Source organism: Balearica regulorum, chromosome 12 (genome assembly GCF_011004875.1).
Source record: "Balearica regulorum gibbericeps isolate bBalReg1 chromosome 12, bBalReg1.pri, whole genome shotgun sequence".
Classification (NCBI taxonomy): Eukaryota; Metazoa; Chordata; class Aves; order Gruiformes; family Gruidae; genus Balearica; species Balearica regulorum.
The window spans coordinates 8,728,038-8,745,832 of record NC_046195.1 but is presented as its reverse complement, the minus strand read 5'-3'; the positions used below and the strand labels follow the sequence as shown (position 1 = coordinate 8,745,832).

At 38.1% G+C, this 17,795-nt stretch overlaps 1 protein-coding gene and 1 long non-coding RNA gene across 14 annotated transcripts in view; one reads left to right on the top strand and one right to left on the bottom strand.

Moving 5' to 3' along the window:
* Window positions 1-11,840, bottom strand: part of ZNF280D (zinc finger protein 280D) — a 50,847-nt gene extending 39,007 nt beyond the window's left edge. For 9 of the 13 annotated variants that reach the window (XR_012837507.1, XR_012837508.1, XM_075764961.1 and 6 more), the window contains exons 1-4: window positions 11,611-11,840; window positions 7,670-7,818; window positions 3,813-3,878; window positions 3,338-3,705 (exon numbers count right to left, since the gene is read on the bottom strand). Coding sequence is in view for 11 of the 13 variants with exons in the window: in XM_075764961.1 (XP_075621076.1) it covers window positions 3,338-3,705; window positions 3,813-3,878; window positions 7,670-7,811 (576 nt within the window). In the remaining 2 variants the exon portion in view is untranslated. Of the gene's footprint in view, window positions 1-3,337; window positions 3,706-3,791; window positions 3,879-7,669; window positions 7,819-11,610 lie in introns of those variants that run through there. The other 4 variants (XM_075764963.1, XM_075764966.1, XM_075764969.1 and 1 more) reach the window with 3 other exon arrangements.
* The window catches only part of LOC142603566 (uncharacterized), a 37,632-nt gene continuing 31,638 nt past the window's right edge, over window positions 11,802-17,795 (top strand). Inside the window, exon 1 of the long non-coding RNA XR_012837509.1 lies at window positions 11,802-12,127. This is a non-coding gene — a long non-coding RNA (uncharacterized LOC142603566). The remainder of the gene's footprint in view (window positions 12,128-17,795) is intronic.

The following is a 17,795-nucleotide window of genomic DNA, read 5'->3' as shown; positions in this document are numbered from 1 at the left end:
GACAACTGGAACCTGAATCACACTCAGACTGATGAAAATGCCTCTTAAGTAGGGGATACATATTGACAGAATTGGCTGGGGCTTATTGCAGAGCATTTTGAGTAATGAATTACAGAAAATCCTCACCGCCAAGAACAATTTTTTTCTTAAAAAAGAGGATAGTCCTATGCTATCACATACAACATCAGTAGCTCTGACAATTAGAATTGCTGTAAACAGTATGACTGAAGCCAAATGCAACTCAATTTCTGGAACTTCATTAATGCAGTGCAGTGACAAGAACATGAAAACTAGACTTTTACAGGAAGTTAGTGAATCAAGCCTGTGACTGGAAAGGGGCATTTCAATGATAAAACTGGAACACCAAACATTGACAACAAGTAAATTATAGACCTACATATTGTGGAATTGAGGAAGGTGTTTCAACCCAGCTGGTGATCAAAAGCAATCAGTTCTCACAGAAAATACTTCACATCCTGAGATTAAAAAATACTGCACGATATTAAGAAGGTAAAGGCACTCTGAAGGATGTTCAAGTAAAAAGGGGTCCTGTGCCACAGTGTCTAGTCATACCTCACAGTCATCTTCACATCATGGTATTTTAATTTCAAAGGCAAGTTTCAACATCTGGAAGCTGAAGACCCAAACATCAAACACTTTCCAGAAAAACTTATTTGAAGCCCTTGCCACTTAGGAAGAATCAAGTTGGGAAGAAACAGAAAATGTATGAACAAAAATGTCTCAGCCCAAGACAGCAAATTATCAATATAAAACAGTGCCCCCAAGTAAAATAAAGACTAGATAAAGGGAGAAAAAAAATTTAAAAACCTAAGGAGCTCTTGAATGAAGACAATTCAAACCAAGGACACGAACCAAAATACAGGTAGTATACATACGACACTAAGAACAGCAAAAGATATAATGTGGCAGGAGTGATATTAAAAATCACAGAACTTTGCCTAAGAAGCTGAACCTCCCTAAAAAAAAAGCACACACTGAACAAGCCTCTTTTCCCATAAAAAGTATAACATAATCAAGTGGCAGGAACAATATAAAACCAAGAAAACATTATTCTACATAAGGCTGAAACTGGAAATACTATCCTGAATCTAGAAAAGTTATGCTGAAGAGATGTAAGTGTCACCTTCAGCATATCTTAAGCAAGGAAAAAAAAAAATCCCAGAAAAGTTTTCCTAAAGGTACTCAAGAATTTCTTAACTTCCAAAGAATAGGATGTTACATTTAGGATAACTTGAAAAAACTAAGCATAAAAGCCATGATCAAAATGTCACCACTGTAAAGAAACCATTTAGCATATGATAATTTCAACAGCGGAAATTTTAAGAGACCACAGAATATGTATGCAATGGGTATCCCAGAAAAGGATACATTACTTTCTAAAGCATATCAGTCTAACTCGGAATAGACAGAACTGACCAATACATGGTTAGAGATCCTTTTCCACGCTGCATACCTTAAAAGTCGTATTTCAGACTGCAACTTTTTCAAATAGGTGTTAATCTACTCTGCCAGGAAACAAAAACAACCTGCAGATTTCGGCAAAGACAGACTATAAAATTTAACTAAAGTCTCATCTGTGATGTTGCTGCTCAAAGTAAACTCAATGAATGAGAAATCAATATCTTGATGAGTTATGTTCGGTTTACATGTACCATTTGGAGAAGTTCAGCTTTCCTAGGTCTATTTAAGGCTCTCTTATAAAAACAATGTAGAGGCCACTACCAGTTTTATTATTAGAACAAACCCATGAGCACGTATGTGTGAAGGAAGTAAAGGAGAGGGGCTTGCTTTTGCAGTAAAGATTCTGCAAGACATTCTAGCACTCCTTTGATGGATTTAATAAAGCACACTATGTCGTAAGTAAACATTTATAAAGATAAAAATCACAGACTTGAAATACGTGTATACATCATGTCAAATAGCAATCCTTTCTGTATTAGTCCGTCCTGCTTTATGAAGAGATTTAAGAGGACTCCAGAGGTAACCTAGATATCCTATTGATATCCAGGCTTTTGATTATATCTTTTTTAGGCCTTCTTCGACAGTGACAGACTGATTTAGCTAACCCACTTCACTAGACAGATATACAATTTCTCTCTGCAAACTCTCAATCAACTGCTGAAGACTCAAAATTGGAAGAGTTCTTCACTAATTAATCTGCCAGATATTCAGCTACTCAGCTGACAGGCAATGATTACATTGCATTGTTTTTCTTAAAATACAACCCTCCATTGGCAATGATTTAGCCACAAGTCTTTAAGAATGCCACCTAATTCTCATGTTTTAATGGCCTTATTAACTATGTTCATTCAGACTGATTCCCCTGTTCAGCAAATGCAGAATACACTAGGCTGCATGATTTTTATTTATACCAAAAGACTGGCAGCTGGAACAACCACAGGTGTGTATATTTGCATTGATAGTGAAACTGGTGCCTACTGACAGGCTTCATTATAACCTGAGAGTAGCAGCTAATATTACAGGCACACTGTCTAAACAGTATCAGCTTAAATTATTTCCAATAAAGGTATCACATCATATTTTTCCTCATACCAATATGAAATTTTAATCTTCATTCTTCTCTGTCACAAATGTCCCATGGCTAAGGCAACAAATCCAGCATCTAACTTGACTCCCTAAAGTTATCATTCTGAGGTTCTGTGGCAATCTGGGAAGATCTATGACACATGATACATGATCTATGTGCATAATTCCCTCAGGCTTTGCAAACAAAACAAGTATGTTGCCGAATTGTTTTCTCTACTGACCATACTACTGTTTCACTACAACTGCGACATGAACCAAAAAGCAAAAACACCTAAGGAGCTATCACTACAGCATTCTCTTAAGCAGCAAAAATCCCAAGAAAGGCACTATAAAAATCAGGTGGGAAAACCACAAAATGAAACACCAAATGCAAGCTATTTAAAAGTGAAATTAATTTATCAATACAGAGGATCCGTCTCTGAGCAGAGAAATTGCAAAATTTAGAGAATGAGAATTTCCATCACTTCTCCACACAAAACCAAAATAACCTTAACAGTACTGGTCTCTCTTATGCCTAAGATTTTAATTTAATGTAATTCCACTGTTACTAAAGCTATCATCTTTGAGTCTTGCAGATCAGTATTTTCAAATATGTATTTTAATTCACCAGTGCAAGGTTATGATCCCAGAATTTTTATGTTTTTATAACGCTAGTCTATAATCCAGTCCAGGTCTTCAAATTACTCAATTGAGTCAGTATGTTCCTCATCGATTTATTCAAAAGTAATCGCACCTAAGTAGTTCACAGTTTAAGGGAATAAAAATTTACCTGATTGAGTATTACAGGCTGTGCTGTCACAGTAGTCACCGGCCTGGAGACAGGTTGAGCCACTACAGGAACCGTGGTATTTCTTGATACTGGCTGTGTTGTCACTGGAATGGTTACAGGTCTGTTAACAGGCTGCGATACTCCAGAACTTGACCCAGGCATCTGCTGTGTTGATAAACATCCAGCAACTGGTCTCTGCAGTGTTTGTGAAGTTCCTGAAACATTCACTGGTATAGACAATGGCTGAACTGCTACAGAGCTATTTGTAGGTCTGGATACAGACTGAAAGACTGATGAAACAGGCATGGCACTGGGGCTGGAGGCAGGTGTCACATAATGGCTGTCAGGCTTGAATGTAGTAACTGTACCTGTTGCAAAGGATTCCAAAGTTATCTTTATATAATTTTGCAGTCAGACGTTTCATAAGTGTTGTGGATTTTTTGTTTTTAATTACCATATTAGGACAATAAAGTACCTCTACTGGGTGCACCATTCTGTATCCCCCTTCGTGATGAGCTGAGGTTGACTCTGTTCAATATATCTGTCAAAAGTTACATTTATCTTAATTGCAGTTAAATTAATAGCTTAAATGCTTTTCAAATTAAAAGTAGCATTCATATCCACTAATTAAGCCAATTAATATTCTAAATTATAAGTAAAATCCTATTTCTAAAATAAATACCTGGCAAAACAAAGTGTCATTTGTACAAATTAAAATATATTCTTCTACTCTCCTTCTCTTAGGTTAAGGTAGTTCACCTAGGAATCTTAGTTTTTATTTTCTTGGGAGATAGATTAACACACAAAAAGAGTGCAAACAAAAAAGAACATTTCATAAGTATTTAGTTTTGCTGATTATAAAGCATTTATTCACTTCTGTTTCTCATCTACATAACAAGTTCCCCAAATACCAGAACTGCTCTACACTAAAAGAAGCATTTTCTCTAAACCAGTAACTACACAATTCGCTTCTGTATTACAGGAAAATACAGCACTTACAAACTTGCTTTTAGACTTCATGATCTTCATTTTCCAATGTGAAAGAAAAATGAACAGACCAGAAATCAAAGGAGTTGTGTTGGAATTTCATTACAAGAGGAGTGATTTTCTTACGTATTATACATGGTAGTCTAGGACCAGAGTTCTAGCTCATGAGAAACAAATGGAATTTCTTACATTTGATACTTACTCCCTAACTAATACCACCAATACTCCCCAACTTTTTGTGTCTTAGTCTGGGGTTTCTCATCATTCAAGGATGTTACAAATATATATTCAAATCAAAATATTTTTCTACTGCCAGATTCCCAATTTCATTAGCATTCCTGCCAAGTTTCTTGCTCTGACATGTGAACACATGCAGATGAAATTAGATTGATCCTCCCATATCTAACCAATAAGATTTAGAGTACCTTCTCAAACCAGGGCCAAATTACATCAGGATATCAAACAACAGATCTCAGAGTATCTACACATTGTGTAGTTTCCACTAACAATGGTTCATTAGTATACATTACTCAGGTTGATAAATAAATTTAATAGTAGTAGAGCTCAGAAGATCACAGTTTTCAACCAGTCACCTGTATTTAGATCATACTAAAAAAAGCAGCTGCAACCACATCCAAACATGTTTGCATTTTTTAAGATATGATGAAACCTCATCCTGTGATAGTAATACTATTTTTACTTCAACACAATGCTAACTATGAGCAAGGATTAATTTAATTCAGGATTTAGCTGAACACATACATTTTGTGTTTGTTAATAAATCTATACCTCACATTTGAATTCCAGAGTGAAATGAAACTGAAGCCTTCATCTACTTACTAAAAAAAGCTATCCTAATTTATGTCTCACAAAGCATATTCAGTTTCAGACAGTCTGATGCGCACACAATTCACACCCTAAAACACAAAGGTAGATTTTACTGTTTTTAAAAAGAACATTTCAGGAAGCCAGTGATTGAAATTATAAACTAGATTTATATGACTCAACCGATTCATCACAGACTTGACGTGCCCTTTCCCCATCAAAGCATTATGGTCTTGTTTATGTAAAACAACACCAAAGTATAAGAAAGTTAATGTGAAGAACAACCTTTTAAAGTAGCAACAAAATACAGGTTTGTATCGTTATGAAAAAAGAAGCAAGAAAAATAAGCAGTAACTGTAGGAAAAATTAGTTGCAGGAAATGGTAAAGGGAACTAAGTGTCAAACTAATCCTCCGGTACATCAGAAGAGGCACTTTATTGTACAAGACACTGTGCCAGCAAGTCAAAGTTGGGTGTTTAACTATTTCCTTCAAGTTTTCCACACCAGCCTGTATAAAAAACTGATAACGGCGCTGTCAGGAAAAGGTTAAAAAAACCTGCTATGCATTGCAGAAAATATACCTTTCAGAAAAATTAAGAACTGCATGCGAATCTTCATTTGTTATCTAACTTCTCATCTGGTCAGACAGGAATTTTCTCAGGTAAAAACAACAGTGATAAGCTAAGTTGAGTTCACTGTGTCTTGCCTATCACCAATAACAAACTGAAGCCTGACTACTGCCAGGTAGTACTACTTACAAGCCAGAGAAGAACTGAGGTCATTCTTCCATAGCTGTTTTTGATAGTGAAGTAGAAGATTACAAAGACAAAAGTTGGGGAAAGGGAAGGAAAAGAGATAAAGTAAAAAAAGTTATACCATAGGTGATTTTACTTGTGTCAGGACTGAGTATGGACAGCACTAGAATAAGATGCATACATTGTAAGCCTCTATCTTTTACCGAAGTTCTTGAAGTTGCTAAATCATATCAAAATTATATTTTTCATCTGAACTATTTCTATCCTTTATGACTACAAAAAAAAAATCTGGAGACTACAACAACTGCAATGAAATTTGGCATGTTTGTTGTTCCAACGTATGCCTAGTGCCTTAATAGCTGTTCTATGCCATGACTTACTGCCAATGACCAACAGCAATCCAGAGGTCTCTGGACCTTCCAGAAAGCAGTAAGGGTAATTTTCAGTCCTTCTAGAAGTTCGTAACTGCAAAAAACTTCTTAGAGTAATTGTAAAATATTCTTCAAATTTTCAAGAGGATCTAGAATATTTTTAAAATATTCAAAAATATTAACCCTTAAGAACTATCTTCAGGTGATAATTTTGACATCATCTTCAGTACTTAATATTTAAAACATAATTTTCCACTTTAAGTTAGTATAAGAAGCATTAGAATTACTATCCCAGTGAGTAACAAAGTTAAGTAGAGTTCAAATACAAGATGAAAGTATTGTGAACTAAAATGACTGCACAGCTAATAATAACTCCAAAGTCCATGCAGCAGAGAATGACAGAGAACCTAGTTTAACATTTTATCTGGAGATTCTTCACTGCAAATGATATACCTTCAGAAAATGACTATGGAAATCTGAGATACAAGTGTAGCATAGCTGTGGCAGACACAAAGCAGTAAACAGCACCAGGCAGTCTTGTGTATTCAATAGCTTAGAGAAACTTTAAGTCAAACTTCTTAACAATTGACTACAAGATGGCTGCATACCAAAATCAAAAAGTTTAATTACTAGAATTAATTTAAGTAACAAAAATAACGTTCTCCTTTACTTACCTGCCAAAGCTCAAGCATAGGATAAACATGGAATCCTGACACATCTGCTGTCATCATAACCACCTAACCTCACTCCCTGCACTGCCTGCATTAGGAGAAAACTACAGAACTTGATGAAAAAAAACCCCAAAACTATTTTACAGGGGATAAATGAATTTATTAATAAAAATCTGTTACTTAGGAGAAACGCTTCCACTATTTTCACATTAATCACTTTTCTTGATTGTGCTTTTATTACAGACACTTAGGACAATAACCTTGGTTTTGTCAGAATATCCATTCATTCAGACTGTCCACCAGCACATGAGATGTGGGGTGGAGAAAAAAAGAGGGACTGTAACATGAAGACTGAAATTCATGCACATTACTAGGGAGACACTTCTAAGTATCTAAATATCAGCTATATTAAGAGCAATTGCATGCATGGTTTCAGCATTGTATATATTGGATTTTTAATCATATTGTTAATGCTAAGACCTTCCAACATCCTTGTTTTGACTTCAGAGATGTAAGGTTAGAGGTAGACAGAGATGTGCATAACCTGGGGTTTAGGACAGAATTTCTTGAGAATTCAAATTTTCAGTATGACAGCAAACTACAGAACAGCTTTAAGATGCAGAATTTCTTAAGTCTTACTGTTAAAAATTCTGTATTTTCAAAGTAAGTTTGAAGTTTACACCTTGAAGTATCTGCTGTAAACTATGGAAAATGTTATCTTACATGTGCTAGCTGGCTTCGAGCTTGAGATTTCCCCAACAAAGATTGGCTCATCATCATCATCATCATCCTCTTCCACTTCTTTCACTCTCTTTTGCCATGGTTCTAGCTCCTCTTCTTCACATTCCATAAATAATTCTGCCATCTTGAGACTAGACAGTAAAAAAACCAAAACACACATACCAAAACATTCAGTATTTTCATGAAAAAAATGTTTCACTATCCAGAAGAGATTACTCCACTTGATAATTCCCGTACAACACTCTTCCTTTCCCCCCTGCCATGTACTGCATAGGTTGAACCAGATCCAATATAAAAGATCTTCAAAGATCGACACCACATCACTTCTCTGATAATTTGAATTCTCACCTTTGCTATTAAAGATGAAAAAAGTCCAAAGATATCCTCCACCAAATTTACACTATTTTTGTATAATCCACCAGTAACTATCAGAGGAAGCCTCTGACACCACAGTGAAAGATACCTGGAATGGGAGTGCTTTTTTAAAAGATAAGTGATTCACAAGAAATGTGAAGACTCTACCATGAAGCATGTAATATACCCGGCACAAACGAGTTACTGAAACATTAGTTAGAGCTTTATTCTCTTTGAATCTGAAAAAACTCAATGCAAACCAACCAAAACTCCAATCAAAACCACAACCTCACAAATTTTCTAAGACTTTGCCAGGGCTTCCAATATAGTCACATTTTCATTAAAACCCAACAGAACCAAAACAAAATTCCCCCAAACCCACACAACAAAACACCAAACAAACCACCCACAAAAAAAAGCTCAAACAAAAACACACACAACAACAAAACCCAAAACCATATCCACAATGCATTGCATAGTGTTTTCATTATCAATTATGACTTCATAAAAATTTTGCATAGATCTCATTAGACTGAGTCCCTCGTGCTTCAAGACTTGCCCTTGTAGTAAGGAAAAAAAGTCATGTTGGAAAATAGTGATGACAATATGTAGCTTTTGGAATCAACCAAATTAACATCAGCATGTCTAATCACAATTGGTTTTATTTGTTTTTTAAATAAATGGTGATGGCAAATGAAGTTTTCCTCTCTCTTTTCACATCCTCTAACATAATCTTTAAAGTATTTCTGGAAAAGAGAAACTTTTATATTTCTTTACAAATCAGATTATTGATAAAGTGTGTAACAAGACCAGTAATTTGATAAAACCACAACGCTATCTCAGCAATAACCAGGATCAGGATCCCAATACAACAGTATTTGCTTTGTCTAAGGCACAGAGCTTCACAAAATTCAATGTCTGCATTTTTTGGTAAATCAAAGGGAAAACAATACAGTTTTGTATTGAGGAACCCAATAGTAACTCCAGCCAACACAGTAATTCCTTGAAATTAATGAGCAGTTAAGCACATGAAATTCAATTGGACTGCTTTGACAAAAAGTGAAGAATATCTAAGCAAGAGTTCCTTTCATGAAGGCCTCAGACTATTGCTAGTCTTATTACCAGGCCATTCCCAACAAAACCCACTACCACACTTCTCATTCTTGAGCTGATACAACACTTACCTGACAAGGAAAGCTAGTTAAGGAAGCTTGACTTCCCACCGTTAAACTGTCAGAGAACTATCACTGCATAACTCCCTAAAGCTAATAGCCAGGGCATCAGACCAGCACTAAAGTATGTGATTATGTCATTAAAGACTATCAAACCTTATACTCAAGGTCACAGAATCAAGATTACATTCATAAGGACAGAATAATAAACTGGTATTTCTTAAACTGAATGATTTATCTTGTAAAATGAACAGTGTTGATACACATTTTTCTGTAGTTTCCCATGATTTTCTCCCTTCCAAAAATATTTCATGAGCAACATATATATTAAATATTAGATCGACCTTCTTTTTTGAAAGTATATTTATGCAAAACTAAGAATACTCCTCATTATCCATCAACAGTGTTCGAAATGGAAGTCTTCGGCACAGACACAGTAAGAAACTGTCTAATATCTAATAAGAGAAGACAATTTCAGGATAGAGGTAATGAGTTGCTCAATTTGGTGATGGGCTGTAGAAATAATTAGTCTGTAATAGCTTACCACAGAGGACCAGACAGAATCATGCCTCTACTTTCATTAAAGTACATGAAAATATTTCCCAGTGGAGATACAGACATGAGTATAAGGTAAACCTATTGACAACAGTGTTTATTTTCCTCATTTTTTTTAAATGTATAAAAATATCTACACATTCATACACACATCTCCTTAAATGTAGTCCATGCATCTGAGAGGTCTAGAACTCCAATGAAATGCTATATGTATCAACGAAAGCGTTTAAGTCATTGTTCTAGGCTAAAAAGCGTCACAGATAGTCAGCAACCTGCAAAGACACAAGTCCATGGAACACTATTATAGTTACTAGACAAGCAATGAACTAAAAACCCGATTTTAGTTTTTTTAGGAAAAAAAATTAAATTATTGCACAAAAGAGCAATAAGCTTCTGATGAAATAAGTGTTTTAAAACCACTGGTTTGGACATTCTATTTATCATGGCAATTATGTTTAAAGATACCTAACTTTATTAAAAGTGAGTTGTATTTATAACCTGTTTTTCTACTGTTAGGATTTAAAAGCAGTCACATAGAAACAAGAAAAATTATACAAACATTAGTAACAGCTGTAGTGAAAACAGCAGAATGCAATCTACAGAAGTACACCTTTAGATTTAGAGTTACTGAAGAGCCATTTTATTACTTTAGATGCAATTCACCTGTTCCACTCTTAAGGTCAAGTGTGCTTTCCAATACTCAATATTGGCTTAAAATAACTGAAACAAAATCACTAGTGTGAAGGTGGTAGTGAGCTTGAAGAGTGCGAACATCTACATTAACCAGAAAGTTCTCAGACTAGCCTTCTTTGTCATCTTTCCATAACAGTATTATCAGTGAATTATTTAAACATTATTTTTCCCTCCAGTTTAATAGCTGCACTTCAAACTAACAGGGAAGTTATATTATTTACAACACAGACCCTACCGTGAGCACCCACATTGTATTTTTCAGATGACTTCCCATACAGACACATAACTTTGTATCATGTTAGTTGCAGAAGAGTGTGCCATCCACAGCTTCATCAGGACTGTGAGCAACCGTATTTTTATTGAGTGCTGCAATTGCTTCAGCAGCAAAGAAATGATGACCAAGCTGAAACTGAACCTGAAAGTTTTAAAAAGCCAAAGTATAAACCAACATCCCTCGAAACTAAACTAAACCAGCCAACACTACCCTCTCTACCATGAGACAGTATAAGCTCCGCCTAGGAAAGGGCAATATTGTCCTTACAAACCAGTTAGAAGTTCACACCCTCGAGGTGCGATGGGTGCGAGGGCGGGAGGAAGCCAAGTCCCCGAGGGCAGCCGAGCAGCTGCCGCTCCGCCCGCAGCGCCCCTGGCGCCGTCGTCTCTGGCGCAGCCCGGCCGCCTGCGTCCCGCCTCCCCTGCGCCGGGTGACCGCAAGGACTCGACTGATGCCGCAGGTTCGGGTTTGGACGAGGCCCGCATACCACAGAAGCGGAGGGAGGGGAGGAGGCCCGGCGGCAAGCCCGGCATCCGCTGCCAACTGCCAGGGGCCCTGGCCGCGGCCAGCCCCTGGACGGCGGAGGCAGGACAGAGCGAACCCTGGCCGGGACGCCCCTGCGGGCAGACCCCCCCCCTCCGGTTCTCAGCAGGACACCGCGGGCGGCCCCGAGGAAGCCCTCGCAGCTCAGGGGGTCTCCGCTCCACAGACGCGAGGGGGGTGCAAGGCCGCGCTGCGACCTAAGATGGCGTCGGTCTCGCAGGCGACAATCCCCCCGCGGCCCGCCCGCCGCCGAGCGGCGGCTCACTGCACCCGGGGAAGCGGCAGGCCGCCCCGGCAGGGAGGGCCCAGGGAAAGGAGCAGGGCTGGCTTACCGTGCTACGCGTCCGGAGAGGCCGCGGCAGGCCGCCCCGCTCCCTTCCTGCTGGGCTGGCGGGGGGATGGGAGGCAGCCGCGCTGGCGGAGGAGCCTCACATCGCCGAACCGCGGCGCCCCACCTCAGCTGCCGCCGGAGGAGGGAGGGAGGGAGGGAAGGAGGAAGGGAGGGAGGCGGGGGTGGCCGCGCGGCGCCCAGCGCGCTGCCTGACGGGTAGAGCGCGGGTCAGCCCCACAGCGGCGCCTGCTTTCCGTCAGCCGCGGGGCGGGGCCGGGCCGGGGCGCGCGGGGGCGGTGCCACGCGCCATGTGCCGGGCCTCACACCCCACGGCCGGCCGCGGCCTGTCGCGGGCCTCCGGCCTCTCCAGCTACTGCCGTCGTCCGCGGTCCCTAGCCGTCCGGCACGGCACCGCCTTGGCGAGGGCTGACACGGCCGGCCGCGACACGGCCAGATGCTCGGCGGGCCCCGCGGGCTGGGAGAGGATCCGCGGACAGCATTCACCTCAGCGGTGCCCCGTAAGTAGGGAGCGCAGTTGTCAGGGGCGGCAGGCGCGGCCCTTGGTAGGCCGTGACAGGCGGTCAGGCCTTTCCCGTGCGGTACAGTCGATCACAAGCACCGGTAACTCCACAGAGCCGTAGGGCCAAACAAAAAGCTAGGGAAAGCTCTACCCAAAGTTATCGTTAAATACAAGCGACTTAGAATGTAATGGTATGTTGCTGGAATCGGTGGAGTATTAGATACTAAACTGTACACTGTTCAGACTGGAGGTTCATTGTGCACCTGTGTTCAGTGTGGTTTTTCATAGCCATTTACCTAGTGGGTTAAATAATAGAATCAAATACATGATCAACTGTTACAAACCTTTACTGAATAAAACATTCCCATTGCTTCGGGTGAGTGGGACATTGCAGAACTGTGGGACAAGGCCTTAACTAGGCAGTGAAGCCATGGTTGCTAGAGAACAGTCCTGGAGCACAGTACCACAAAGAACTACGTTTTCACTCCCTTCAGAATTTGCATATGAAAATCTCTGAATCAAAAGGTGACTAAGAAATTCATTTTTTCCCATGCCTTTTTGACTATAGTGCTCTCGCAGCCTAGCCAACAGCTGTCTAAGAATGCTTCCAAGTTTAGATTTTCTTTTTTTCTCACAATTTTGCTGCCCATTCTACCCTAATTAAATAATAATAGAAAAGTGTAGTTCTTCCTTTAGTAAAATATGAAAATATTTGTGGTGAATTTTGAACATAAATAATGGGAAAGTACTTAACCAAATATAATCTATCTCTCAACTTTTCCAACCCATACTTTTCACAATTTATTGTTAGGAATATCTGCCATAGCTTCCTTCACATATACTCAATTTGTTTAGTGTGAATTCTCTCTCAAATACAAGTTTTTTTGAGAAGAATAAGTGAAATGTCCTTCTTGTGAACTTAAGCTCTAAAGATTTGACTACTGTGTTTAGCTTGGAAAATATTCTGTGCATTTTTACTGTTATCTTTAGCCTTGAGATGCTTCCAAAGTGCTTTGGAACTTCAGAGAAGGGAAGGAAAAAAGTAAACAACATTAATAATTAAATAATTGCTGTTTAGTGATTATGCCATTAAATCATTTGGTTATTACAGTTTAATAATTAAAAAAATACTAAACTATGCCATCCTACCAAAGTAGAGGGAAAAAAGAAAGAGAGAAAGAAATATTGTTGATATTTGGCAGAAAATGGAGGAAAAGAATAGGAACTAGACAGAGAAATTTATTTTACACGGAGTGACTGGGAAGAGGGAGGTATAGTCCAGTTATTTGAAACATGTATTTTCAACTACTCATTTACCTATTAAGAAGTCATTGCGGGTGTTTATGTTCTTTCTAAAGCAAGATAAACATAAAGAGAAGATTACTCTAAGATATACTTTAAAAGAGAAATTTAGCAGAGAGTGATTACACAGAGACAGTTGCTAACATGGATGCACAGATGTAGGCAACTAGGCACATTGATACTGTCAGCTCTGGCAGCTGTTAGACCTGCCAGTCCAATCAAAAAACAAAGTCTGTTAGCTGTTTGTATTTTGCTCCTCCACTGCCATTCTTTTTCTTTCCTCACAGCAAAAAAAAATTGCAATGAGAGATTCATAGATTCATTTTAAGTGTCGATTCTCTATCTTGTTACTGTGATCTACCCCTTCTGCTCTGCAGGTCTTTTAGTTCTGTTTCTCGGTTGTAAATTGCCCACTGAACTATCATTTGTTCTGTCCCAGGGGTCTGTTCCCCCACATCACCCTGTATCAACCACTGATGAATTAGTAGACAACACTCTCATTTTGACAAGACGTACAGAAGTTTGTTAAGAAATAGCAGAATCTGGTAACTGGATTGCTCACAACACCAGGGGCTTATTTCCTGTCTTGACTCCTCTGACTTTATGCTGGCAGAGGGATGACTGAAATAAGTGCGAAATTACGAATACAACTATCAACTGTATTCTGCATATCAATCAGTGGTTGCTCATATTGTTCTTATTTTGCTTATCACATTTAGGTATTTTGAGACACAAGTGTAAGTCAGCTAAGCAGAAGGATTTTGGAGTTGAGGTAGGCAAATGGGGAGCAAACTGGAAATCAAAGCATGTCCTTTCAAGTAGTAATTAATAACTAGAGACAAGTAAGTTGCAAGTCAGCAGTTGCTCTTGTATCAGCTCAAATGTTAACAAAAAAAAAAAAATCCTCATATTGGTTCATAGAGACTAGAAAAGAATTAGGCAAGCAAATGTCTATCTGTCATTGATTTCTGTAACCAAAAGGCCCTGTATAGTAATTCTCAAGATGGTCATCCATTTTTTTCTTATGGAAAAAAAGCTTGGTGTTGGGAAAAAAAAATCCTCATACTCTTTATATCAATTAGCAGGTCTTTAAACAATGCATCCATGTCTGCAAAAGCTGGATGATTACTTTTCACCCTAGCACCATATTTTTTATCTTGTTGATCCTTTTGATGTTTAACCACAGCCATCCCATCCATATGTAGCTGTAAGGCAAACATTCCATCAAGGTTTTTAGCAACACAAATAGTTTGGTTGAACTGCTTTATATTTCCAGATCAAGATCGAAGAACTGGATAGTGGGAAACCAGGAAATGTAGTTGATGATACTTAGAAACCTTGTTATGCAAGAACAGCAAAATGTGTGCTTAAAGCATATAAACCACCTTCTCTTACCATGGAATCATAAGACAAGCTAGTGTTTTACTCATCTGTAGTTACAGGCTGATTCAGAAAACCTTTAACCATGCCATTGAAGATTCACAAAATCAGAAATACAAATTACATTATCTTTGGATTAAGAATATATAAAGAAATTCTTAGAACTATTGCTATTGACATTCATCTTAGGAAATCCTTTTTGTTACTAAGATGACCTAACCAATTTCGCTAGACTGAGTCTTCACTTCCCCAACTCTCTCCACAAACAACAGAGGTGAACAGGAGATAGTAGCCAATAAAAGGGAATTCATATTTCTTAACTGACGCAGTGACAGATGTCACCATAAACTATTTGCACAAGCCTCTTACGAGTTTATAGGTTACATAAACTTTGGGATCAATTAAGCTACCACCAGCATGCAGATACCTCTGTCAGAGAACTTGGAGGTCAATGTAACAGTGCCAGCAGCGTTCCAATTGAAGGAAAGTGCCATATACAAAGGCGGTGACAGGGAATTGAAATAGGTATCATGAATTTACCTACACTGAAATACGAGTACTAGTAGAACAAAGTTATCAGACTTTTTAGGAAAACAGAACTTTACAGATTAAAACTTTACAGTACGTTTCATCAGACATCTCCTTCTGCTCTGCTGATACTAAAATATCTCTTACGTAATTTTCAGGTTGATATTTAAAAATGAACTTGGAATGTTTTCTTCACTGTTGATTTAGTAAACAGTATTTGGTGGGAGCGGTTGAAGAATAAATAAGCTTACAGTATGTTCTGAAAAGTCTTGACCAGAATCCTGAAAAACAAATTTTATATGTGACTTCAGTTTAACATAATGCTGCCTTATTATTAACATCAAAGTTTACTTCATCAGAATGACCTAGAGAGACTCTGAAGTCCCCATCACTGAAGATTTCTAAAGTTAAAGCATGTCAGAAGCAGCCTTGGTACATTTAGTGCTGTGACAAATATATCTAATGAAGATTTTTTTAAAAAACCCTACTGAATGAGGAGTCTGTGTTGTCTCTGGTCACTATTCCAATGTTGTCTGGGAATTAGAGTGCAATTGTCTAGTTCTGATTTTGTATGTCAGTAAAAACCTACAGCAGAGTGAGGAAGTCTTGCTCATTAGCATTAAAGTTAGGGGTTTGTTTAATATTATGTTATTCTTAGAGGCACTACACACACACAACAAGTACAAACCCGCATGACACTGCAATTAGAGCTGCTGCCAAAATTTTATTAGAATGGATATGTTCAGATGGGAAGCCTGTAACTATGAATGCACAAGCAGATACTAAATGAACATTTGCAAAACAAACACTATTCAACACATGTATGGTTTACTCAAATATTCAAGCATTCCATAAGGTATGCTTGTAAAATTGATTGTATTTAGTCTGCTGTGGTTTGTTGTTACAGTATCATACCTTCAGGAATTTGGCACAAGTATAAACACTAAGGGGTGATCTAATCTGTTTATAACATTATTTGATAATGTTTGTTAGGCATATGCAACATGTTTATTCTTTCCCTTTTGAGATGATGTGAAAAGTCTAACATGTAACCCTGAAGAAAAACATAAGCTTCAAGTCTTTTGAACTTTATGCTTCTGTAAATTAAGGAAGAAACCCAATCCAAACCATAAATTGTCTTTTTAAACACTTCCAACATACTGTCATGCACAATAATAAAAAATTAGCATCTAGGAGAGTCAGTGTCTTTTCAGTGTGCATGTATTTCTTCTGTCAACATTACTCAAACTCATCAGGTGAGAACACATTCTAAACTCCTTGAAGTTACAAGAAATGTTAGAATTGGATGAACTCTGTCAGAGTGAAAATGGCTACAAACAGAGCCGTTGCTATTACAAATCCAGTTTGTTTATTTGGATGCAAAAGAAAAATATGTCTTAAAATTTTGTTTCTAGAAGCTTTTCATGGTGACTTTAGGTTAAAATAAAGTTAGTAGATTAACATTAAGAAATAAGCCTTGAAATAATTTAGTTTTCATTGAAGCAATTTATTTTAGAAAAATGATGCTATGTACATGCATTTATCTATTGCAACTGCTCGTCCAGTTCTCAGATTAGAGACACTGAGCATACACCTTGTCTACTGGATTCATTTTTATGATTCACATTAGAACAAATCCAACAAATCCAATCCTAGATGTGCACTACTTTGTGCTCCACATAGTAAAGAAAATCCAAGCAAATAACTGCTCAGTTTAGCCTTTGCATCCATTTCTACTCAATTAAGTAATTCAGTAGTAAAGAACATTGTTCCACTGAGTTAATGCCAGACGTTGTTGTAATACTTGGCAGAAGTCTTAAATAGCATGAAAAGTGATGTAATACCAACTCAACATAGGCCCCAGAGACTCCTGTTGAAAAATTACACTACTGGGTAAAGTTTACAGTCATATTTTCTGCTTTAAAAAAACCCAAACGTAATGTATATTTATTGGTGAAGTTGTCTTACGGGCAGCAATTGCCAGGTCATACTGATGACAACTGCTATACTGCAAGGATCGTACTGCTAGATTGGTTTCTCTCTCTCACAGTCCTTGTCAGAGAAGGAAAGGGTGTTGTACATCACTTTGCCAGGATACTCTAGTTCATAAGAATATTGTGAACAGATATTCAGCAGCATGCGCACTTGTTAACAGGAAGTGAAAATTTCTCCTATGATGCTTCCTTTTGTTGCGATTTGTAAAAATGAATTCATACAAAATATTAGCCATTCTTCATATAGGATCCCACAAGCAAACCACATTGTGTTGGGCAGACAAAAAGAGGATAATTCCTTCCAAAAAAATGGAGACCAAAAAAGTGAGTTAAAACTTGTAGAAGTGCAATGCTCCAATGCGACTTTTAAACTATTGCACATAGTACTGAAAATGATGAGTGATGCATCTGCTTTGAAATCATAAAATCACTTATGGTGTGTTGTAATGAGTTATTAGGAAG